The sequence below is a fragment of the Petaurus breviceps genome, unplaced genomic scaffold (genome assembly GCF_028583685.1).
Source record: "Petaurus breviceps papuanus isolate PSGF00001 unplaced genomic scaffold, PetGlider_PUasm1.0 140, whole genome shotgun sequence".
Lineage (NCBI taxonomy): Eukaryota > Metazoa > Chordata > Mammalia > Diprotodontia > Petauridae > Petaurus > Petaurus breviceps.
Window position 1 is genome coordinate 51,109,460 of NW_027185698.1, and position 26,274 is coordinate 51,135,733.

The 26,274-nt window shown below is 38.1% G+C and overlaps 1 protein-coding gene across 1 annotated transcript in view; it reads right to left on the reverse strand.

Moving 5' to 3' along the window:
• SYT9 (synaptotagmin 9) overlaps window positions 1-21,053 on the reverse strand; it is a 165,308-nt gene extending 144,255 nt beyond the window's left edge. Inside the window, exon 1 of the mRNA XM_069073379.1 lies at window positions 20,909-21,053. Within this exon, the coding sequence (XP_068929480.1) occupies window positions 20,909-21,053 (145 nt within the window). The remainder of the gene's footprint in view (window positions 1-20,908) is intronic.
• Window positions 21,054-26,274: the final 5,221 nt, after the last annotated feature.

Below are 26,274 nucleotides of genomic sequence, written 5' to 3' on the forward strand. Positions count from 1 at the left end.
TTCCTTCCTTCCTTCCTTCCTTCCTTCCTTCCTTCCTTCCTTCCTTCTTTCCTTCTTTCCTTCTGCTTTTTGGAGGGCAATTTGGGGTAAGTGACTTGCCCAAGGTCATACAGCTAGTTTTTGTGTAAAGTGTCTGAGGCTGGATTTGAACTCAGGTCCTCCTGACTCCAGGGCCAGTGCTCTACTCACTACACCACCTAGCCACCCTGCAATTATTCTTTCTTAGAGTCTTTCACCACTAGAGTCAACCTACTACTGGAATATATAATTCCAAACTGTCTTGTTGTGTTCTACATAGGCCTGGAGATAAGTCTGATTCAGCCAATCAAAAAGACATGTCCTGTGTGGCATCATTTGTCTATCTAATGATCAGATCATTTCTAACTAGTCTATTCCTTTAACCAATTGAATGATTCAATCTAGCTGTCCCAGCTGTCTGGGCCTTTCGAGTTAATTGGGTTTGGGGGTATAAAACCCCACCATTATACCTTGTAAGCAAATTATTAGAAGAAAGAAGGAAGAATGGGGGACAGAAATGGAGAGGGGAAATAAAGGGGAAGAGAAAGAAGGAAGGAAGTAAGAAAGGAAAAGAGAAATGAGGGGAGAAACAGAGGGAGAAAGAAATGGGGCAGTGAGTGAAGAAAAGAGAGAATCAGAAAGGGCAATGTGTAGGAAGGAGAGAGATGCGCTACCTGAAAGCAGAGCAACCAAGGAAAGAACAAACATGCTTCCTGGAGTTTGTTTTATTGTTTATGGCTGAAGAGAACAAAATACTGTATTGAGAAGTTCTTTTACAGATAAAATGTAGTGGTTCCATTCAAAAGCTATTAATTTATTATATTATAATTTAAATAAAATATTAATACCAAGTGCAAAATGAAACTTTTAAAAGGTGACATTGCTTCTAAAAAGTTTTAGGCAGAAGTTGTGGTAGAAAGCTTGAGACTGAAATTGGCAGTTCCCACAAGGTTTACCACAATGTTGTTCTTCCTATTAACTGAAAATCAACAAACAAGAGACACTCCAGAATCTTAGATTTCATGCCAATTAGTTGTATGACTACAAAGAAGTGGTTAACATGGTACAGTGGAAAGTATTTGGATTTGGAGTAGAAAGACTTTGACTTGTCATAACTTGCTGCTCACTGCCCTATGTGACTATGGGCAAGAAACCTGACTTTTCTGAGACCTAGTTTTTCCATTTAAATAATGCAAGTGTGTATCTGACCACTAAAGATCCTTTCCAGCTTTAAGTCCTATGGTCATATAGTACACTGTAGAAAAAATGTCCCATTTTCATTTTTTAAGGATACCCTCCATGGATGGATGGACCATATTGGTAAAAATTTCAAAGAGATGAGAAAGCATCATAAATAGGTATTATAGACATTAGAAAGAGGACTATGGGCCAGTAGCTACTAAATGTCATTGCAATTACTTTTTTTTTTGAGAGTAGAATAACTGTTCTAAGCTGGGCCTGACTCAGGTCAGTCCCCTGGTAGTTTAATTAAATGCAATGAGACATATGTAGGTCATTCAACAGTAGAAGAAGGCAAGGAGAAGTTATTCTATGAGGACAACAATCGAGGACATTGTAAATAGATTCAGTTAAGCAAAGGTTATCTCTCCCAGAGTAGCACATGGTAGTCTACTAGCCAAGTATCTGCAAGTACCCAGAGTTCCTTGTGGATGTTTTGTGTTTAGGTGTCCACAAAGGGACATCAATAACTAATTCTTTAGTTGTCTGAGCAGGTTCAATCTTAAAGATGACTTCAATATCTTTTAAGTACAATAAAAGCTTAATTTCCGGGTCGTATGGGGGGAGGGTTAGAATATTTCTTCTACCATATTGTCTATGATCTTTTCCATTCTTTTTGAATTTTTGACCCATCTTAAGATCAGATTCTTGTATATTTAAAAAATATGTTTGTATGTATATATTACCTCTAATGCAGATTTATTTTGTATGCATTTCACAGAATTTTGATGTTAGAACAAACCTCAGAGACCATCTAGTCTGACCCATAACTTAACAAAGAATGTCCTCTTTAGCATACCTTACAAGAGGCCATTCAGACTTTACTTAATAACCTCCAATGAAGGGGAGCTTGCTATTCCAAGGCAACCCTTTCTATTTTTGGATACGCCTAATTGTCAGGAAGTTTTTCTTACCACCAAACCAACATTTCTTTCTCTGTAACTTCTCTCCTTTGTCCATAGTTCTGACCTCTGGACCAAACCAGAACAATAATAATGACTATAAAAATAATATGCAAAACTCATAACATTTCTAAGTTAAAAATACTTTATCTAAATGATCTATCTGATCCTGATAACCTAGTGAAACTGGGCCTACATTCCAATTATCCCTATTATCCTCATTTTATAGATGAAGAGGCTGAGGTTGTACAACCAGTGTGAGAAATAAGCTCTGATCCCAGATTGGGATCCCGGATCCCAGATCCCATCCTCAGCATTCTCTTTAGCCAACATGAGAGCTAGAGGACACGGTGGATAGAGCCCTGGGCCTGAAGTCAATAAGACCTGAGTTCAAATCAGACACTCATTAGCTGTGTGATGCTGGACAAAGTCATTTAATCTCTGTCTGCCTCTGTTTGCTCAACTGTAAAATGGGGATAGTCATACCTCCCAAAGCTATTGTGAGGATCAAATGAGATAATATTTGTGAAGTACTTAGTACAGTAACTTGTACATAGTAGGTATGATATAAATGCTTATTCCCTTTCCCTTCCCTTCCAACCATCTTCCACATGACAGCCTTTCAAGCTTTTAAACATATCTATCATCACAGGCTAAAAAAGACACATCATTTTCCTTCAACTGCTCCTCATTTGACATGATCTCAAAGTTCTTTACTAGCCTGGTTGCCATTTTCTAGACACTGTCCTAAATAACAATATCGTTTCCAATAAATGACACCTGGAACCCAGGATGTATTCAGGCCAGAGCAGAGCACAGCAGGACTTTCATGTCCCTAGTCCTGAACACTGTGGTCCTCAATGGAGCTTTGGACCATTTTTACAATTCTTAGCTTCCACATAACAATACTGACTCATATCAAGCTCGTGGTCCATGACATCTTCAGATGAATTCCCATCTAGCTATGCTACTGCCACCGTAAAGCTGATTTTTTAAAATCTCAAGTGAAAAACTTTACACCTATTTCCAATACATTTTATATTTTTAGATTTAGTCCAATATTCTACTCAGTAATTGCTTTTGTTCACCAACTCTGCCATCTAGGATTGTAGTGATCCCTCTTAAACTTCTGTCATGAAAATTTAATGAGCATTCCATATATGTCTATCCAAGTCACCGAAATAGATGTTAAATAGCATATGGCCAAGTGCAGGTCTTAAGGTCACTCTTCTAGAGTTCTTTCCAGGGTGTCTTTGAATGAATAGGTAAAAATTTTGTTAAGTGTTAACTATGTGCCAAGCCTTTTGCTTAGTGCTTGGGGACACAAATCGAAGAAAGGAGGATAACCTTTTCCCACAATGAGCTTATATTCTGATAGGCAAAAACAATACATACGAAAGAGCTGGAGTTGGAAAGGTAAGGTACAAGGGTACCCATGCAGCAGGACTGTTTGGTTGGGAAATGATGTACGATCCTGGTTCTGGGCAAGAAAAGTGAAAGCTGACCTATTAGAGATCAGGGTCCTAGGAGGAGTGTCCACATTCCAGCTGGAAGAGGAGGGTCAGAATATCGTTGGCATAGTCTGGAAATGGCCAAGAAGCATAACCAGTAATGACTATTCTTTGGGTCCACCAGCCAACCTATTCCAAATCCACCCAAGTGTATTGTCACAGATCCCACATAGTTCCATCTTTTCCATAAGAATAGCATTAATGACTTTTCAAATGCTTTCCTAAAATCTATGTGAACTATATCTACAAACTCCATAAATCTGGGTATTCTTCCTGACTTAAATGTCATCGTCACTTCTTCACATCAGCTACAACAGTGGTAGAATCAAATATGGTGGAAAAGTTATTATTGCCAATGAGAACAGATTGCTAGAAAAAGTGTTGGGTATGGCCTATTTAAATCTATTTGTTGTTCGTATGCTTATTTTTGCTACAAATACTCATGGGATGATTTGTTTCATCTATGTCTCATACTAAGTTCTCTGCAGGCTTCTTGTTTTGTCCTCTGATTTTTGTTGTTTTGTTATGAGATATTACTCATTACCTTATAATGTCCCTTACACTAGTGTGGTCTTATTGTCAGAATGGTTTTGGTTTGGTGAAACTTCTCTAAGAAATGATAACAATCAGAATCCATGCCTTTACTTTAGTCTAGTTAACATTAAAAAAAAAAAACTATTAACGGCTTATTTAAATAGGTCAAGTTCAGCCTCCCAAAGCTTCATTCTTTGCCTTCTCATATTTCTTTCCTTTGCATTTGGTGCTTCTGTTGATTGTGACTACTATCTGTGGTCAGAAAAACCAAAAATCTAACTACACATTGAAATCTTTATTCTGAAGTGATTGTTGTCTGAAATCAATAGCTTACCATGATGAATATGGAAGTAAATTTCATTGTTTAGGCTGTTTTTCAGTGTTCACCATATCTAATACTTTTTGATTTTCTTTTTTTTTTTTTTAAGGTTTATGGCTAGGCATGGTGGTACATGCCTGTTATTTATTCTATGGGCGAAACTGAGACTGGAGCGTTGCTTTACTTCAGGAGTTCTGTACTACAGTAGGGATAAAGCCAAAAAGGAATCCACACTCACTCTGTCATCAAGATGATTAGCAAACAGGAATTGGGGTGTGGGGGCACTAGGCTGCCGAAAGAAGGGCAGCCTAGCCCAGGTCAGAAATAGAACAGGTTAAAGCTTCTGTGCTAATCAGCAGTGAGGTTGGACCTGAGTGGCTGCTGTATTTCAGCCTGGGAAATATAGGGAGTATAAAAAAAAGTATTTATGGGGCAGCCAGGTAGGACAGCGAGTAAGAGCACTGGCCCCAGGGTCAGGATGACCTGGGAAATCAAGTCCGGGCTCAGATACTTAGCACCACACCCAGAAATAACTGGCTGTGTACCTTGAGCAAGTTACTTAAGTATTTATGATAGGTAGGTGGGAGGTATTCAAAACCACAGATTTTTTGATATTTTCATTTTTTGATCATAATTTAAAAACATAGTCTTTGCTGTCTTCTCCTATGACCACTTTCACACACTTAAATTACTGAGTGTCAAATTATATGATGTTGACTTAATGACTATTTAAGAAGGCACTCAAAAGACTACTCAAATTATGAAAAACTGGAAAAATGTCAATCACATAGAATAAAAAATAATAATAGCACTTATATAAGATTTCAAGGTTTGCAAAGTACTTTACATACATTATTTCATTTGATCCTCACAACAACCCTGTGAGGTAGATGCTATTATTGTCTCCATTTTCTGGATGTTAAAACTGAGACTGAGAAGTTAAATGGTTTGCCCAGGGTCCCACAGCTAGTCAGTGACTGAGGCAAGATTCAGTCTTCTTGACTCCTGTTTCCTTAATAAGAGATAGGCAGCTGAAGCACTACATTGGTAGCTCAAGAGATTCTAAAACAAGAAGAGGAGGGCTTTTCTAATTAGATTTTCTAGGAAGACACTGGGAAGGACAAGAATTGCATGGGATAAGAAGACATGGGTGAGTTTCTATATGTGTCACTGAAGGGAGATCCCATATTGATAAAATCATGAATCCACCAAGGTGCCAAAAGAATCTTCTAAAGCAGTCATAGACTCATATTGGAGAAATACCATTAAAATAATAGGGGCGGCCAGGTGGCTCAGCGAGTAAGAGCACTGGCTCCAGTGTCGGGATGACCTGGGGATCAAATCTGGGCTCAGATACTTAGCATCATACCCAGAAATAACTGGCTGTGTGACCTTGAGCAAGTTACTTAACCCCGATTGCTTTAAAAAAAATAATGGCACATTTGATTAATTTAAAATATTTTCAAAGAGGCTGTTTAATATCACATAACAATATGTTAATAAATTCTTGTTAATAGAAAAGCAAATTATGCCTTTATACATGATTCCTTCAATACTTCATCAACTTCTGGGATGGAAATGATCTTTTGCATGCTTTCAATTAGCATTAACTTTAATGAAAAGTGATTCCAGGCACAGTGACATGTATGTAGTGGTTCATAGATCTAATCCCTACTACCAAAGGGATGAGGATGGTAAATTTCTTGAGCTCAGGAGTTTTGAGCTGTAGCAGGCCATAGGCATCCAACCTAAGTCTGGCATCAATATAGTGAGTTCCCATGAGCCAGGATGGAGAGGTGGGTAGAGAAGGGTAGACCCCAGACTGCTAAGGAGAGGCAAACAGGCCCAGGATGGAAACAGACATCAAATGTCTCATGCTGATCAGAATTGAGACCAAGTCTTTGAGTGACTGCTATAATTATAGCTTAGGTAAGATAGGTAGACCCACTCTTGATCTGCTTCCCACAATCAACAACAAAACATGACACAGAAAAGTGATTCAAAGTATAGCATATACTAAATATTGATTCCTTATTTAGAGAAGGTGGGTGAAGGCATACAAAGGTTTTTAGAATCACAGAATCATCATCAGAGGACATCTAGTCTGACCTCATACCTAAATAGGAACCACCACTATGATAAATCCCACAAATGGTCATCTAGCTTCCACTTGAATATTTCCATGGCAAACTCACCATCTCCTGAAGCAGTCCATTGTGATTTTTGTTGTTGTACCTACAACCTAGGTACCCCCATCATCAACCTTCTCTGCTCTTACTCTTAAACTGTTCAGTTCTTCTAAAAGGAACTCATTAGAATGGGATGACTTAGCCAACTTGAGTGTCACTTCATCTGTAAAATGAGGAGGTTGGATCAGATGATCTCTGAGGTCCCATATATCTATCATTCTGTGAATCTATTAGTCTATATTCTAAATCTAAGTATTTGGTGGACTAGTGTGTGGAAAAGGGATGAACAGTATTCTACTTGACCCAAGAGAACAGAACTAAGGGTGAGGGATAGAAGATGAAGAGAAGCAGATTTAGTTTAATATGAGGACAACCATTATAACAATTAGAGCTATGGGCAACTAGGTAGCACAGAGGATAGAGTACTGGGCTTGGTGTCAGGAAGATTGAATTTACCCTCAGATACTAGTTATATAACCCTGGGCAAGTCACTTAACCCTTTTTGCCTTGGTTTCTTCATCTGTAAAATAAGCTGGAGAAGGAAATGGCAAACCACTCCAGTATCTTTGCCAAGAAACCCACAAACGGGGTCACAAAGAATCGAACACGACTGAAACAACTAGAAAACAACAACAAAAATCACAATGGACTGCTTCAGGAGATGGTGAGTTTGCCATGGAAATATTCAAGTGGAAGCTAGATGACCATTTGTGGGATTTATCATAGTGGAGGTTCCTATTTAGGTATGAGGTCAGACTAGATGTCCTCTGATGATGCTTCTGAGATTCTGTGATTCTAAAAACCTTTGTATACCTTCACCCACCTTTTCTTTTCCTTGCTTTAACTGTCAGACAATGTTATGTCCCTTTGGGTCACTGAACTTAACCCTATCATCCATTCTTGATCTAATCCTTAATTGTTTCTAGATAATTTCTCAATTGATCACCTCTACTCTCCATTTATTTCAGTATGGCTACATTAGTCTCTACTACATATAAGGCTATGTTTTAGATTGAGGACACAGATAACAAAATTAAAATCAGCCCTTGTCCTCAAGGAATTTACATTTTCCTGAATTTTTAATCTCCTCACTCCTACTGGTTCCCATCTGATAACCAAAATACTCAGGTCCATCTTAGCCTTTCACAGCCCTTGCTTTACCTTGATTCCTTCTCAATCTATCACCCCATTTCTTTTCATCTCTTTATTGTAAGATTTCTAAGACAGTTTTGTTAGTTGCTTTTCCTATTGCCTCACTTTGACCTGGTTTCCACACCCTTGATTCTACTTGAAGGTAAAAAATGATTACCTAATTGCCTTGTCCTCCTCACTTTTTGTGGCCACTCTACAGCTTCAACCCTTCTGAATATTCTCTCCAGATTGGGTTCTATGCCGTTGTTCTTCCCGGTGCTCCTTTTCATAGAACCATAAGAGTTGGAAGTTATCTCAGCAGTTATCTTGAACAACCTCTCCCTGAATAAAATTCCTTTCTACTACATGCTCAGAAAGTGGATGTCCATTTTCTCCATGAAAACTTCCTTGATCATTCAAGCCAGAAGCGACTCTTCTGAACTCTTGGGGAGTTTTGTTCCTCCCCTCCATGCTTATTATATTCTGTGGGTTATTTCCTACATGAATATTATCTCCTCTCCTAGATTATAGGCTTCTTGAAAGTAGGAAATGTGCCATTTTCATCTTTGTATCTTCCTTAGCAACTAACACAGAGAGTAGTTACATGAATGGATGCTTAATAAAGATTGGTTCAATTTAAATAGTTTCACTGAGTGTCTTTTCAAATATTAAACTTTGGCCAATACACAATCTCACTGACTGATTCAGAGATATTGAAAAATTACCCCTTACTATCATATTAAATGAACATCTTCCATTTAATAACTCTGCTGTTATTCTACACAGTACAGCTTTAATGAGAATTCAGCACAGTTAATATCCTAGCTTTTTCATGCCCTAATCTACACAAGCTATCTACACAAGAATTTCCTAATTTGTTTTCTTGTCCATGTTTGATAGTCACAATAGTCTGATGAGTAAAAGAAAGGAAAAAAATGTGTTAAAAATCTTAGAACTTTACTAACCATCATTCAGATCTTTTATTAAGGGTGTACTTCCCAGGGTCCTATTACAGAGGCTGTAGAAAGTTTCTTTAGCTCTCTGGTTTTTAACCAAGCTAGTATTGAAATATGATCCTTATATATGAAGCAATATACTGACAAAAATATACCATATGCACCCTAAAAAAGATGGTCATATTAGGTAGAAATACTAATATTTACAAAAAGCATAATGATTAAAATGCCTCTTTATTGTATTTCTACCCAATTTCACCTGAGATCTGTCATATTTTCTTTGTTATTTGTTTATTCAAGGAGGAAGAGGATGATGGAAGATTAGGGACAGTTTTGTTGCATAAAAGCAGGAAAAATCAGTTGAAATCATAGGGACCATGTGGTGGGATAAAGCTAGGTTGGCCCGATCATTCCAGGGTATTTGTATATGAGATCTAAAGAATGTTAATAAGAAGATATGAAATGGAACAAATATTCTGATGTTTTTATGCTGGTCTATTTTTATGCACATTTGGGCTCTAGTATGCCAGTACCCCATGTAGTGTGTTAGGAAGTAGAAAATGGCCCTTGGGAAGATGAAGTCATGAAGAACAGCTGTACCTGAACAAAGACATGAAGAAGAAAGCTGGGTCAGAGGCAGCACACTATTAAAAGGCCTTGAGGATTGATTTTCAAAATATCTCAGAGGGAGAAAGAATCCAAAATAATAGAAAAGAACATGGAATGAATCATTAAAAAAAGACACTGAGAAGACACCAGCAAAGATTGACCCAAATACCTACATTTTCATCTTTAAAAAATCTTTATAAGAATGTGCTGTGTTGGGCATAGGTCTACACTCCCTGCTGCTGGGGGCAGATGAGGCTTGTGGACCCCTTGAGTTTGAGAGTTCTGAACGGCTGTAAGGATAAATCCAATTAGGTTCTAAGTCTGGTGCCCAAATACTAAGCCCCAGGAACAGAGGGCCACCAAGCTGCCTAAAGAAGAGTGAACTGGCCCAGGTTAGGAAAACAGAACAAGTTCAAACTTCTGTGCCCATCAGCATCGAGACTGCCTCCTTAGTAGCCATTGTGCCTCCAGTCTAGGCAAGCTAGAGAGACCCAGCCCCTCAAAGAATGTGCTGTGATGTATGTAGAGAATGGGTACTATTTCAGTAGTAATAAGCATGCTTTAGTGGATTTGTGATATAAAAATGTGAGTATTCTCCCCACTTAGATAATAACCTAGGTTATTCTACATGATTCTTTTCCATAGTCTCCCATAGACGATTACCTCAATGTGTTGGAGGTGTCTCTCAGTTGTTTTCTGTAATTCATGGTTACTGCTATAATATTTGGACTTCTATGCTTCCTCCTTTCTCTAAAATGGGTAACACTTCCTTTTATAATCCTACATTTCTAGCACGATATTCTTTAGACTACTTCCTTTGCATGTAGCAAATGCTTAATAAATACTTCATTAAATCCTGTATATAATCAGGAACATACTGGAGTCAGCTTGTACCAGTTCATAAGAGCAAATTATTAAAATTTCAGTATGAGTATTTAAATCTTAGAAATTGGTAAACACGACAGATCAGGACTTGATTTATTGTCTTGTTGATTTTCTAGACTTAAGAAAGAGATTAATAAAATGTTAATAATTCAGAAGAAACTTAAATTTGTGTCATGCATACATTTCCTCCCAAAGAGCCAATTGCTAAACATTTACCCCAAACTTGGACGTAGGTCATTGTTAAAAATATGCTGCAACCTATTTATGTTACCTTGAGTATCTCCATTGATTTTTGGGTTATCTGCAGTTCTAAGTCTTTGGAAATTCTAGAACCCAAATTTGCAATCATATAGAATCATCATCAGGATACTGATGTTGAAAAGATGAGAGTTTCTTGATATGTAAGGTTTTAGTTTGTCCCTATTAAATACGATTCTATTTTATCTGGCACATCATTCTAGTCTTTTGAGATCTTTGGAGATCTTAATTGTGTCATAACAGCTATTGGCTATTCCTTTTAGTTTTGTATTTTTCATGACTTTGATAAATATGCTACCTAGGAATTCATGAAAGAGACACTGATAAAAAAAGACAGGAAATGACTAATGAGAGATCCCTAGAGCACACCATTAAAGACTAACTTTCAGTATCATATCAATCCATTCTTTAATCCCTAATATTTAGGTCTGGTGAACCAGTTTCAAATAAAACTAACTATGAGAACCCCAGGGCAGCTAGGTAGTGCAGTGGATAGTGTTCTGGGCCTGAAGTCAGGAAGACTCATCTTCCTGATTTCAAATCATGCTTCAGACACTTACTTGCTAACTGTATGACCTTGGGCAAGTCACTTAACCCTATTTGTCTCAATATCCTTATCTGTCAAATAAGCTGGAGAAGGAATGGAAAGCCACCCCAATATCTTTGACAAGAAAACCCTAAATGGGGACGTGAAGAGTCGAACACAACTGGAGTGACTGACCAAAAACAATGCTATCAGCTAGTTTGAAGCTGTTTATGCTGTCCAAAAAAGATAATATAAATAACTTTGTCAGTTATTTTGCTAAATTCCAGATAAACTAGTTTGAACATATTCCTTTGATCTACCTAGTCTAGTGACACTGTATAGGAGGAAATGAGGTTAGTCCAGTATGATTTGTTCTTAATGGAACCAGTTCTTTGAGGTCATAACTTCTCTTCTAATTGCAACCCATTCCTTAGAAAACTATTCTAGCATTTTGCTAGGAATTGAAGTCAAGTTCACAATTTAAAAGTTCTACTGTCTTCCTTTTTTTTTTTATGGGGACCACACTTTCTCTTTTCCAGACTTTTGCCATTTTTACTGTTCTCCACAATTTTCCAAAGATCTCTGATAGCAATTCAGGAATCATATTTATTTATTTGCCTCTTTTTGGAGGGCAATTTGGGTTAAGTGACTTGCCACACACTAGTTTTTGTGTTGTTTCTGAGACTGGATTTGAACTTAGGTCCTCTTGACTCCAGGGCAGGTGCTCTATTCACTGTGCCACCTAGCTGCCCCTCAGCAATCATATTTGCCAGCTCATGTTGAAATTTATCACTCCCAACTCTATCCTTAGATTATTGTAATGTTAATGGGATTTAAGATCTTCCCTGCCCATTAATGGACCTCACTGTGGAGCCCATTAAGGCAACCTTGATTAGGAAGCTTGCTTGTAGGAAGACTTTCACACCTTTTGTTAATTTCTAATTAGGCACTGAGTTACAAGGGTTGTGATGCCTTCTGCCCCTGAGAAGAGAGAGAGAGAGAGAGAGAGAGAGAGAGAGAGAGAGAGAGAGAGAGAGAGAGTGAGTGAGTGAGTGAGTGTGTGAGTGTGTGTGTGTGTGTGTGTGTGTGTGTGTGTGTGTGTACTCTGAGTTGGTATTTTGCTTTGGAGGCTCTCTTGTGAGAAGGAACTTGTGATTCCCTGGTTTAGATTCTGAGTGGTCATATATTCAGAGTTCCCTGACTGCTCAGATGTGAAGTTCTCTTGATACAGGGATTTATGTAAAGTATATAGTTGATTCAGGCAGTCACAGCCCTGTCTGTTGGTTTTTATTTCTCTGATTGTATTTTCTCATTTGGTATTTTCTCTGAAGTTCAGGGTGCTGACTTTCCCCCTGAACTAGTGAATATAATTTAAAAAGATTGTTAGGGAGGCTAAGTGGCACAGTGAATAGAGCACCTGCCCTGGAATCTGAAGGACCTAAGTTCAAATCTGGCCCCAGACACTACACACTTACTAGCCATGTGACCTTGGGCAAGTCACTTAACCCCAATTGCCCTGCATTGCCATCTCAAAAAGAAGCAAAAAAATAAAAGATTATTGACCCCTTAAACAGCCATCTTTCCTAGTAAAGCAGATCTAAGAACCTGTGTTAGCAACCATCCTGCGTATGCCAGTGTGGTTGCCACTACAAGTATTTATAAGTTCTTTTTGTTTACCCTTAGTTACATGCTTTTGCTTCCATCCTTGATAGAAATATCTTTAAAATTCATTACATACTAGTTAATGAAAGATTGAGCAAATTGTGCCACCCCTTTGAGCCTCAGTTTTTCATCTATATAATGTGAATAATAATATTTGCATTTTCTTCCTCACAGAATTGTTATGATGAAAGCACTCTATAAATGAAGCGCTATATAAATGAGATTGTATAAAACCTAAGCTAAAAAGGAGATCTGTTTCTCTATGGACAGCAAGGGACAGATGTACTTCCTGTGGGCAGCTTTGAGATGATTCTTTCAGAGGTTTGATCACAGAAGTCTGGGTACTCAACTGCAAACAAAAGAGCTCATTCAAACTACAAATATTGACTGATGCACTTTGTACCTACCATAGTTAGTGCCATTAAAATCATAAAGATGTCCATCTTCAAGTAGCACTTTTGTCTTGGAAAAGCAATAAGAGTAAATAAGACCTATGAATGGCTTTTACACTGGATAGAATAAAGTCAAGAGCCTCTGGAAGAGAATGTGTCATATCACTAAGTGTTTTATATCAATAGATACTTTACAACTGTGATTAACTAGTTATTTTTTCAATAGAATCACCACTGGGGGATAAAAAGCAATGGTAATACTGTTTTGGCTATTAATAAAGGAGAATCTACTTGAGTAAACAAAGGGGAGAGGGACAAAGAAATTAAACAAGGAAATGATTAATTAAAAGGGTGCATGGTAAAGAAACAAAGGCAGAGGGATGAAGTTGAAAGCTAGTGAAAGAACTCCCAGAAATAGACTTCTACTTTAAACTAATTTTTGCAAAGCTTACAGATTGATTTGAAATATAAGAATTTTGTTCAGTATTGTTTTGGTTAAATTTTGGAAAGCATTATTGAAATAAGGAAAACTGTATTCCTTTTTGACAAAATTAATAATTGAGAAAAGAATGATAGAGGATAAGTAAAATTAGTTGTAACTTTCAATGTAAAGGGATTGAATGCCTAAAAGAAACACATCAAATATCAAAAAATGTATAGAGGTACAAAACAATGGAGTGAACTAAAATGTGCTTTGCAGTTGCTAATACAAGAAAATGTAAAGTTTATAGTAAAGATATCCAACCAATTTAAAATCAAATTATGAAGTATTAAGAGAAGTAAAAAGGGAAAATTATATCATGTTCAAATATAATATAGCTTTATTTGAGGAAAAATATTATAAAATTTAAATCCTGATAAAATAGAAGTTAGCGACTAAATTTGTAAAGTGAAAGTTAACTGATTTTTCACAAAGATGAGATAGATAATCAGTGGTAATGGCAGATTTTTATACAACACTAACAGAAAATTTTAAATCAGACAAAAATGATAAGCAGAAACTAACCCAAATATGTACTGTGTTGAAGAAATTGAATTTGATAGACATAAAGAAAACTGAGAGGAAACTACAGTGCGTATCTCTTTTTTAAAATACACATGGTACATCCCTCAAAACTGCTCATGCTATAAGGCACAAATAGTTAATAAATTCAGAGATTAGAAATGTTATATTGGTGGATAAAAACATAATAAAATAGTAATCAATAAGGAAACGTGATAAAAGAATAGAGACCTATGTGGAAACTCAAAAAAATTAAATTAAATTTCTTTTAACAATTCAATTGAACAACTAATGACTTGCTTACTATGTGTTATGTACTAATTTAGATGCATGGATGCAAAGTCAAAACCAAAGTAGTCTCTGTCCTCTGGAAGCACACATTTAATTGGGGAAACCACACATAGCTTATCGAATAATAAGTAACTAAAGAATAAATTATAAAGCAAATTATATTAAAGATAGTGAAATAAAATGCAACATTTTGAAGTTTATATAATTCAGTCAAAGTAATACATGATCAGACTGATATCTTTTAATGCAAAAGAGTTAAACCCAGAGCTGTTGAAAGTTAAAGGAATTATAAAATAAACAACTGAACATACTAAAAGTAAGCACAAAGAATGAAATTGTTAAAATAAAAGGAGATTATTGAGATGGAATATAAAAGAACAATGAAATTGATAAATAAGTGTGTTTTTAAATCAATAAACTTGATAAACAATGAGCAATTTGGTATTAGAAATGAGGTAAGGTGAAAATCAGATTATTGAAATTAAAAAAGGAAAATAAAACTATCAGAGAATAGAAAAGACGTGGAAAAATATTAAAAAATATAAAATGTTGAAATAAACAAAATAAGAAATAGCCTAAACAAAAGAATTTCAGATGGATTAAACAGGATATAAATGAAAGACCATGTAAAAAGGCAGCTTGACAAAACAGATCCAGAAGTGAATTCAATTAAGACTTCAAAGAACAATCCCCCCCCATATTACTATATAAATTACCTTCAAAAATGGAAAAAATGCCATTGTGTATAATTCTTTCCACAACATATATATGTTTATGTTAGCCAAGTCTGGCCTCCAAAAAGTAGGAAAAAAAAGGTACATAATAACATCAATAATGAATACTGATGCAAAATACTACTTTGTTTATATTGAAAATGTGGGAGTGGTTTAATATTAGAAAAACAATCAGTCTAATAAATCATGTCAATAAGAAAACTCACAAAAACTCTTAAGTATAGCAACATATGAAGAAAAAAACAGGCTCTCTGTAAAATGCAGCATTCACTTATGTCAAACACAATGAAAAAATACAGAATGCTGTCCTTAATATGATAAAGGATTTATTTGAGACTAAAAACTAACATTCTATAAATGAAGAAACATGCCACTAAAAACAATGGTAATGTGGGCCTGCCCACTAAGAGCACAGGAAGCATCATTTTACCAAGAAAAGCTATAAAAATGATCCAAGAAAAATAAATTTTGCAAACAGGAAAATAAAATTTTTAAATATTTCTATTTACAACCAATATATTTAGAAAATCCAAGACGCTCAACAAAAATTGGTATAAATGACTTTGCTAAGTGTGATATAAGATAATTGTAGGAACAATCATTAATATCTATACATCAGGGAAGAAATCCAGGAGAAATTAAAATAAACATATTGAATAGTTGGATATTAACTTGTGAAGATAAGCAAAAAAAAAAAAAAAAAAGAAAGCCCTATAAGATGACCACCATTAATCAGTATTAACAGATATAAATTGGGAATTGAATGATTGAAGGGATATTCAATGTTCATGGCTAGGTGGATCCAATATAGTGAAAATGAAAGTATGTACATTTTTATACTTAATTTGATAAAAATAAAATACTAATGAGCTAGCTCACTGAATGAATTAAAATGACAAAATTTATATGGAAAAATATAGGAGATTATGAAAATAGAATAATGGGGAATTATTCTGGTATTAGATGAAAATAGAAAAGCAAGTCAATGAGAAAGAATAGATAATCTAAAATTAAAATTAAATATGTACTGATATTTGATTGGGGATGGATGACTGGGGGAGGGGAAGTCCAGAGTTATGATTTTATTGGAATGAGGTGCTCAAAAATAATTTCTTCCACCAATACAGATTAGCAACTTTTCTATAATGATAGTCTTTAAAAATTTGCCCGTGGGGACTGAAAGGTTAAGGACTTGCCCAAGGTCACATAGATATATAGCAGAGATATAACTTGAATCCAGATCTTCTTGGCTCTAAAGCTAGTTTTCTGTCTACTACCTCACTTTGCCTCTCATGTCTGGTAAGTCTGGTATAATAAAATATTGAAATAAATTATTCCACTAAAACACTACTCATTATGGCAATGAAGGATTCATAGATCTTTAAAGTATTTAAATATTAAAATACAAAACACTAAATCTTATTCAGTAAAATTCTATGGAACATGAAGTAGCAGTTTGACAAGTTATTACATTCACATATCACAAAATTTTATGGAAAGAGGAGGGAGAGTTGTGCTGAGTAGGAGCTGTTTTTAGAGTCCAAGGTCTTGCATTAGAATCCTGGCTCTGCCACTTACTACTTTTATGACATTTTACAAATCATTTAATTACCTGAGCCCCAGTTTTTAAAGTATAAAATAAGGTGGTTGGATCAGATAACCTCAAAGTTCCCATCTGGAATCTCTAATTTCATAAATCTCCATGTGGATCAATGCCCTAGTATTATGGAAATCAAAAAAAATTAGAAGGAAAAAGAATGACATTTATTGCAGTTATGGAAAAGAGGAATATTTCTATTCATTTAACAAAAAAAATCTATTGTAGCATACAAAACAAATTGATTTGATTCAGTAAATATAAGAAGTTTGTGAAGAGCAAAATAAGATACCCAACTTAAGAGTCAAGAGAAGTTTCATGAAAGATCTCTATTGTAAATATATTTGGAATAAAAAAGCTGATATCCAAAAACATAAGGATTGCTACTACTTCACACATATTCATTATTTTTTCCACACTCATGCTCTTAATACAGCCTCTTGCACAGCACAGATGCTTAATAAATGTTGATTGAATTGAATTCTCCAATAGATAAATTTAAAGGATACAAATAGGCAATTTATTATTAATCATATACAAAACTGTTCAGATGCTATTAATTGGGAAAATTAAAACTGAAACCATACTTAGGCATCATTTATCCCCACCAAATTATCAAAAATAAGTAAACAGAATAAAATTCTATCTTGACAGAGCTTTAGAGAAATAGGAATACTATTAAACTGCTAATAGAACTTTGAATTGGTGAATTCATTTTGGAAAGCAATATAACAATATATAGAAACAGAATATGGACCTCACCTCTGGGACTTTAGCATAAGATTGTTATTCAGAGAAAAAATATGTACTTTTTTTGTAAAAAATATTCACAGCAATTTTATTTGTAAAATTGGAAATAATCTATATGTTCAGTTATTGGAGACTGGATGAATAAATTATATTTATTTGTCAATAGAAATATGTTATTTGTCATTAGAAATGATCAGTTCAATGTGCATTTTACAAATATGAAGAATACAAAGAAACATGGAAAGACATATGAAGCAGGAAAGATTGAAGGAAGAACATATCTATACAAAACTTTTTTTTAACAGTAAGAATTTTTTAAGCTCCACAAAAAAGAAAGATTGAAATTAGAATTTCTGAGTTAGGGACCCCAGAGATCACACAGGTCTATCCATTCTTGGAACAACAATAACACATTGAATACAACATACCTGTTGAATGCCATTCAACTTTTCCTCAAAGAAGAGAAACACACCTACTCCAGAGGTAGCTCTTTCCACTTTTGGATGGATGGCTCTAATTGGTAGGAAGTCTTTCCTTATTTTGAGTCTATATTTCTTTCTTTGCTACTTCCATTTATTGCCTTTGAGGCCAAGTTCTGCCTTCTGGAGCCAAGTACAAGTCTAATCCCCTTTTCATATGACAGACTTTCAAACACTTGAATGCCCACCCAAATTGGCCAGGGATAATACACATAAGCAATATTTTTTGTTCTTATTTTGTTCAATTTACAATACTCCTTTTAAAAGCAAAATTGAAATACTTTCAAATCCATGGCTTTGCACATTATTTCATTTTATAGATCACTCATTTGAATTTTTTTGTTGATGGTTACTGAGCCCAGGATTTGAAATTTGCCCAAAAAAAAAGTGAAATAGGTTCACACAGTAACAGCTGCTTTCTGTCTCTTTTCATTCCTCATGATTTGAGATTAAAGATCTTGTTTTTTCTATAGTTCATTCAAATAGTTCGAGCTGCCCTAAGGAAAGATTGATTTAGAGTACCACTGTGTGAGTCAGTTTTTGTGAAAATGTAGTGAGGTCTTTTTTCAGTCCAAGAGCATGCCATTCATTCTGTAACTTTTGATTGATAAAAAGCACATTGAACAAAACATGTTGGGATATTCAAGCTATGTAGTCATCATTTTAAAAAAGACAAATTGCCATTTTAAAGTGACTGCAATAGAACTCATCTTATACACAAAGAATCTATGATTTTGAGAGTTCAGAGAATTTGTTGTGTGGGAAGTCCCTCTATTAATCCTAACTGCAAATGTCCTTAACTTAGTAACTAAATCTTAGAGGCACCCAGAGGTTAAGGGCATTACTTAGGGGTAGACTAATAGTGTCAATGTTGGGATCTAAAACCAGATATCTCTGTCTCCAAGCCCAGAACTCTGCCTCTGTTCATCTGAGAACCTTGATTAATATAATGTAACTCTAGGCAACAGGTCTAAGGGTTGTTTCTTTTGCAATGGGCAAAATAGTGTAAGTATCAGAGTTCAGTGCTCTTTTTATTTTGTATAGATGTACCTGGTTTCTGAAATTTTACACAAAATAGATCCTTTTAAGAACTTGGGGGGGGGAGATGAGTTTGAAGTGATATAAAAGGAAGTTATTAGAATCAGGAGGAGAGCAATGTATACACAATGACTAAAATAACACAAACAAAACCACTAAAAAGTCATTTGAATGCAAAATATTTGGAAGAACCAATTTGGGACTCAAAGATGATCCACTTTTCTTATTTTGGTAGATGAGTGTGGGGAGGGGGTGCTCTGCATGTTAATGCTGCATACACTTACAGATGCTCTGGTTTTGCCTAACTAATTTGCTTTGTTATAGGGAAGGTTTTATAACTGGGAGGATATGTATCAGAAAATAACTTATAAACTATCAATAAAACTTTTCAAAAGCACAAATTCGAGCTTTCTATCGAAAAGATTCCCATTTTGAATTTTTTTGTAAATCAAATAATTCCCTATTACCTTAGAATAAATTTGAATGTTTATGTAGTGGTATTACTTGAAAAGAGGGAAACCTGCCCCAAACTTGGGCTGGATAAGACAGCTACTTCTCCTCTGATGAGTAAGTTTGAGGCCAAAGCTTCTTTAGTTCCTGAGTTTAAATTGTAAAGGAGAAAATTCACTGGCCATTTGCTATTCTCACTTCCTGAAGAGACTGGGGACCCAATACTTTTTGTAAAGTATTTGTATTCTTTTGAACAGGGCTTTTTTTCTTTGACCAGGTTTCTTCCCCGCCCCTCCCCCCCCCCACCTCCCAACCTTTTTTTCTTATTCTCTGTTAACTTGTAGTTTGGGGAGACAAACCCAAGTGATTTGTTGACTTTTAAAAGTTGAGACTTTGCAACTTTTCCCCTTACCGAAAAAGTGTGAATCACAGGCTTGTAGAAGGGTGAAACAGCTGCCTAGTCTTTGGGTGTTGCCGCCTCCACCACCAGAAGGTCCCTTTCTTGCTATGTGCTGCCCTTACAGTTACGGGGCCGTTTTTGTATTGTCCTCAAAACTATGAAGTAGAAAGACTTAAGCCAGAGTGGTCCGAAATGAAAGCTTTATAAGTCTCCCTAGTGTATACCAAAGCGGGTGCCTTGCTGAAACCTGACTAGTGCCGGGCTCCCGCACGCCGCCCAGCCTGCTAAAGGCACAGTGACCTGCTATATGCCACAGCGTCAAAGCAGAGAATTCTTACAGTCAAAGCCACAGGGATCACCCTAGAAGCTGTGCCAGCTTGGCCTGACCCCACACAGCCCAGCGCCTAAGGAACTGTTCTGGCCAGGGTGGTCCTGCCAAGCCGGGCCTTAGGGTTCTCAGGTTTCAGGTGGAGACGAGTCCCTTTCTCCCTTCTACCGTTAGACCCTGGACAGCGCTCTCCTGATCACAGAGTCGGGGGAAAAAAAAAAAAAAAAGGCAAACCTGAACCATTGCTGGTCACTCTGGTGCCCGGAGCCACGTCCGCAGAAACCCAGTGCCGCTTGGACGGGTCCAGACAGCCCCCAGGGCCACCTCTCACTGTCGGTCCAGAGCTCAAGAAGAGCCAACCCAACTTCCCAGAGTTTCATAGGGTCTCAGGCCCTTTCGCAGCCCCGAGTGAAAACCCTGGGCTCTCTAATGAGACTGTCCCAGCCCCTGGCCAAGCGGCAGGGCCACGCGAGATCTGTGTGCGGACAGTGGGCAATGGGGATAGGCAGGCGCTGGGCACCAGCTTTAGGGAGCCGAGGGCTGGGGGAAACAGCTCCGGGCCATGCGCCAGGAGCCCGGCATGGTCTCCGGGTGTGGCCGCCCCCTCCCATTCAGGAGGAGACTTCAGGCCTTAGTAGATCCCTTGCTCTGGCCCTCCCCCATCCTCCTCCCTTCCTCCTCCTGCTACCCCGCCCAGCAGCGCCCACCTGAGTCGGTGAGCCGGGGTCTGGCGCGGTCCCGCAGGTAATGGATAAAATCCTGGCAGCTGTCGTGCTCTACCGCCCCGCTGGAGCACAGCTCGGCCAGTAGCAGCAGTGCCTTCTGACAGATCTCGTCCCTGGCCCCGGGCATCGCCCCCCAGCATCCTCGGGACAGGTCGCCGGAGAGCCCTCCGCCCGCTCAGACACGCCTTTGCCTCCGCTGCCGCTGCTGCTTCCCTTGGCCGCCTGTAGCCACCTGCCGCCCCCAGCTGACTTAGGGCAGGGGCGCGCAGCCACACGGGGGACCTGACCGTCTGTCCGCGAAGCTTCACTCGCGCTCTCTTGGGTCCGGAGGGTGGCTGCTGGATGGCAGGACGACCAGAGCCTGGTCTCGGGCGTTGGGTCCCACCGGTTGCATGCAGCTCTCCCTCTCCGTACCGAGGAGCGGCGCAGCCGGAGCCTGCGGGCGGACGGGCGGCTGGCGAGCGCTCTCTCGCTCTTTCTCTCCTCTCGCTGGCTCTGCCTCAGCGCAGCTAGGGCGCAGCTCTCCCTGGCGGCCGGAGCCCTCAGTGCCGGCGGCTGAAGAGCAAGAGGCGGGGCTCAGAGAGGTGGGGAGATCTTGCCCGAGGGTCTGGAGGGATCAGACCTGCTCCTCCCTCTGCTCCTTTTCAGGGTTCAGGACGTGCCCCCTTCCACCGCAGCTTGCTCCCCGGGGAACAGTAATAGCAGAGACTTACACAGCTGCTCACGAGATTCGCCAGGTTGTGAGGACTCACTCCAAATGCAGCCCCCCTTGATTGCATCCACCCGGGCTGGGACTCAGATTCCCTCCCCCATTCCTACAGCGTGGCCTTTACACGGATGAATGACCTAAAGAAGACAGATGGAACAGGATGGAGCAAGGAATACCGGCGTCAGTGCTATATGCTTGGAAAACTGTCAGTTTGCAGAGGACCACCCAGGCCTCCAAAAGTGAACTGTAACCTCCAGTATAGGGACAGGATTAAAGGACCCATGTCCTTTAACGACTATGGCTATGACTAGCTTCCTCTGCAGGGACTTTCCCAGAAATGCTTCCCTCTTCTCTTTCTCTCTCCTTCCCCTATTTCAAGGTGTCATCCCTGGAACAAGCCACTCCCAAATCTAACTAATGTAAAACAAACTGTCATCTGTGGAATGGTAACATGTTTTCAGGAGGCCATGCTGGAAAAACTGAAACTTTGGGTGACTGAGAAATATTAAACAAGAGTTGGAAAGGGAAAATTTGTAAGAATGCCTCCTATACTGTCCAAGGAAAGAGAATCTTAGTTCCAAACTGAGGCTTGCCCACAGTCACACAGGTATCAAGTGGCAGAGCATGGATCCAAACTGTGGTCCCATGACTTCAAGGCTTTTTTTTTTTTAAGCAATTGGGGTTAAGTAACTTGCTCAAGGTTACACGGCCAGTTATTTCTGGGTGTGGTGCTAAGTATCAGAGCTTAGATTGGATCCCCAGGTCGTCCAGACACTGGGGCCGGTGCTCTTACTCGCTGTACTACCTGGCCACCCCATGACTTCAAGTTTAGTGAGGAGTTCAGTGGTCTCTTCATTTCCCTACATTGCTTAATGGCAAAGCAGCCATCTCCCTGAAACAAACAAAAATGGTAATATGGTTATCATAGATTGAAAATCATTCATAAATATTTATTGAGGACATACCATATTCAAGGTTCTGTACTAAGTAGTAGGGTTAGAAATGTCTTTAAGTTTCTCTTAATGAACTTATAGCCTAATTGAGAAGGATAAAACATGCATTTGTGAAAATTTGAACAGTGTAAGACATAGTTTATAGGATAAAAACTGGAAGGAATTTCAGGGGCCAAATAGGCTCATCCCCTTGTTTTTTAACTCAGGAAATTTAAGTGAATTGTACAAGGACACTTGATTTGAATTCTGAAAGGAAGGATTAGAACCTAGGTCTTCTCACCCAAAGACAGTGTTCTTTTCCCTGAACCACCCCTTGTTTATGATGTTCAATCATTTTTCCGTCATGTCCAACTCTTTGTGACCCAGGGGACTAGAAAAATGGTGGTGCCCTTGATGGGAAATGGGAAGTTAGGATTAGGAGGTGGATTTGGAGAAAAGTTAATTAATTCTTCTTAGGGAATCTTGAGCCTGAGCATCCATATCTCTTCAAAAGTGACAAAATTAGGAATTATATAGGACAATGGTTTTATTTAATTATTATCCTGGACCCTCCAAAAAGTTTTTACCCCTTCCACCATGTCCACTGAAAAAGGAGAACAAACTTTAGAGTTTTCAAGGTGCTCCTAAAACCAAACAGCTGTTCTGAGGTCTGCCAGGAGTAGTCTTAATAGAAAGGGCAGCATATGTTACAGTGCATGAGGAAGGAGGGCACTGGAGGCAACAGGGCCAGCCAGCCTACTCTCATTCAAAGAATACACTAACAAATAATTATTCTGGACTCAAACTTTAGTATTCACCCTTCAACTCTCCCTTTCCCTCTTATCCTCTTGGAAATTAAAGCACTGGTTGCAAAAGTAGGGTAAGTTTATTTTACTTGACCTTACCTCTCCTTTGAAATGTTCCACTACTCACTCACTTATTCCACCTGTTTATTATACCTTACTTAATTACACCTGAACCTAGCAAACAATCTGATGGAACAGTTCCCAATAAGGTATAAATGCTTGGAAACAAAATTCACCTTCTCTAAAGGGCATGTGCATTTTAACAAGACTTAAAGCCCAAAGAACACATGCCAAATGGTAAATTCCAATGATCCTCAAGATGGTAGTGAGCTATTTGGGGGCAGGAGAATTTCTGTATTTGGAATTACACCAGGTGATACAACTCTAGCTATGAGCCTTAGGCTCAAAAGACCATGCTTCTAGAATTCAAATAGATCTATAATCTCATCCATTTGGAGCAATAAGCTCTTGTTCTCATCGACTTACTCCCCCCAACACTGCAGATCACTGCCTATCCAACTCTTCCTATCATGTGTAATTCTCATTCAAGTCTTCCCAAAAGTTCGACACAAGGAATCTACCTAACATACTGGTGGTCTTCCTCACTTTCTCTCAACATAGAAAGTAGACCAGTGGAATACTCTGATTGTCCATTTGTCATCCCTGGCTCTTGTCGCTGAGCCAGCCTACCATCTCTTCTTATCATACAATTACTTTATTACACTCTTAACTCCTCTTCTTCTTTGGAGTTTCTTATTGGTTATCTGCTGCAGCCTGTTCATACTCACTGCCTATCTCTACATTGTCTTCTGTGTGATGCTTAGCTTTAGTTTTATTTTCAGAGGTGGTAGGGTTCCATTTACCATTGCCACATAACAATACCAATAAGATGTTAGCATTGAAAATATGACCTTCATGTTCAAGGGAAACCTTGGGTCCAGTAAAAGAGTATTGCAATTTTCCAAAAGTAATCTATCTCATTCTCTTCCTCCTGTTCAAATTTGGGCCCAACTCTTTGTCTATATAGTACATCTGTCCTAGGATGCATTTTGGGCAAGCATTACATGGTATCCAAATAAATGTTGACATCTGGGAAACTGATTTTCTTTATCTACCTCATCTTTCTGGGGTGGATGAATAGGCCTAATTCCTTTGAGTGGTTGTAGCTCTTTTCCAGGAGGTTCTGCAATATTCTGGATCTTCATCCAGTCACCACAAAATCATAAGCAAGCAGGAGCATCTGGAAGACTTTACCATCTATGGGGAATCCTTATTCAAAAGAATCTCAAATACTGAGTCTTCCCAGACATGAAGAGCCATTGCTTGACATCCACTTCCTGAAAACCCTCATCCAATTAAATATACGTTCATTAGCTATGTGACATTTATGGCTCACTCTGGTGAATGCTAGGGGAGATACCAAGTTACAAAGGCTTCACTAACCATTTTCCTATCCTAATTATAATAATCTTTCCCTCCTTTTCTTTTCTCTCTTTAACCACTTTCAGTCATACTTTTAGGGTCTTTTGCTGTTTCTCATGTCCTATTGATTCACTAAAGCCCTAATTCAGAATATTAAGATTTAATATTATAAAGAATGGTTCTAGAAAAACTTCTAGGGGAGGCCAGGTAGCACAGCAAGTAAGAGCACCGGCTCCACTGTCGGGATGACTTGTGGATCGAATCCGGGCTCAGACACTTAGCACCCACCCAGAAACACCTGGCCTTGTAACCTTGAGCAAGTTACTTAACCCCAATTGCTTTGAAAAAAAAGAAAAGAAAAAAAGAAAAACTCCTTGATGCTGGATATAATTGTAAGCTGGGGTAGTATATTAAAATCAAAGCCAACAAAGGATAACCTGAGTGAGAAGGAACCAGCAAAGAGCCAACCAGTGCATAGCATGGTACCTGAAGGTTATGCTGTGTTTATATGACACATTTAGAAAGTAGATTTCTTCTTAATATAGGGAAAAACACCCCTCCCTAACAATTAAAGTTGCCTCCAAGTGGGATGGACTATCTCAGGGGGCTATAGGGTCCTCTTTCATTAGAGAGCTTCAAATAAAGATTGGATGAACATTCATAAAATTTGTTGTAGAAGGGGTATCTCCATTCAGGTTTGACTAGATTGTCTCTGAGGTCCCTTCTTATTCAGAGATTCTGAGATTTTGAGTTCCATTTACTGGCCATGCACCAAACCCAGAGCTTCAGGGATATGAGGATCCTCTTCTTCAAGGGTCACAAGAAATTTTCACATTGTTCAAATAAATCCCTAGGAAGCCAAAAGAATGCAATAGAAAGCCATAGTGCTCACAAGATAAAATTGAAAGGTTGACAAAAAATATTTCAGAGTTAGATCTGTATCTAGTTTCCATGATCAAAACAAGGACCTTCCCCAGAGTGATTTCACAACAGAAATTCTGCAGCCTGCTCAAGTTACAAGAAATTCTCTCCTTCTGTTCTTTGCTTATTTTCATTTTTATTATGTTTCCCTCACTCCGGTCAATAGGTTAGTCAGATGCGTCCCAAAATCTGAACCTGCAAAAACCCAGAGTCAGTGTGACCCTGAAAAAGACAAAGATAGCATAATTTTTAAAACATCTCCTCTCTTGATCTCATAGCCTTTTAAAAACATGTCCTTCTAACCCCACTCCCCTTTGCTGTCAGGACGTTGTCTAGATGGTGAACTGCACTTCAATTCTGAGTATTTTGGTGCCTAGCAGTATTAAGGCAATTAAGGTATTGGCAGACACTTATTGGATGCTTGCTGCATACAAAAGATTTTAATGTCACATCTCTGTTAGATATTACATCAATAATATCTAATTTATCCTTCCATGTTGCCATATTGACTATTTTGAGACTTACCTGTATGACATGGGGAAGCAAGTATTGTTCATC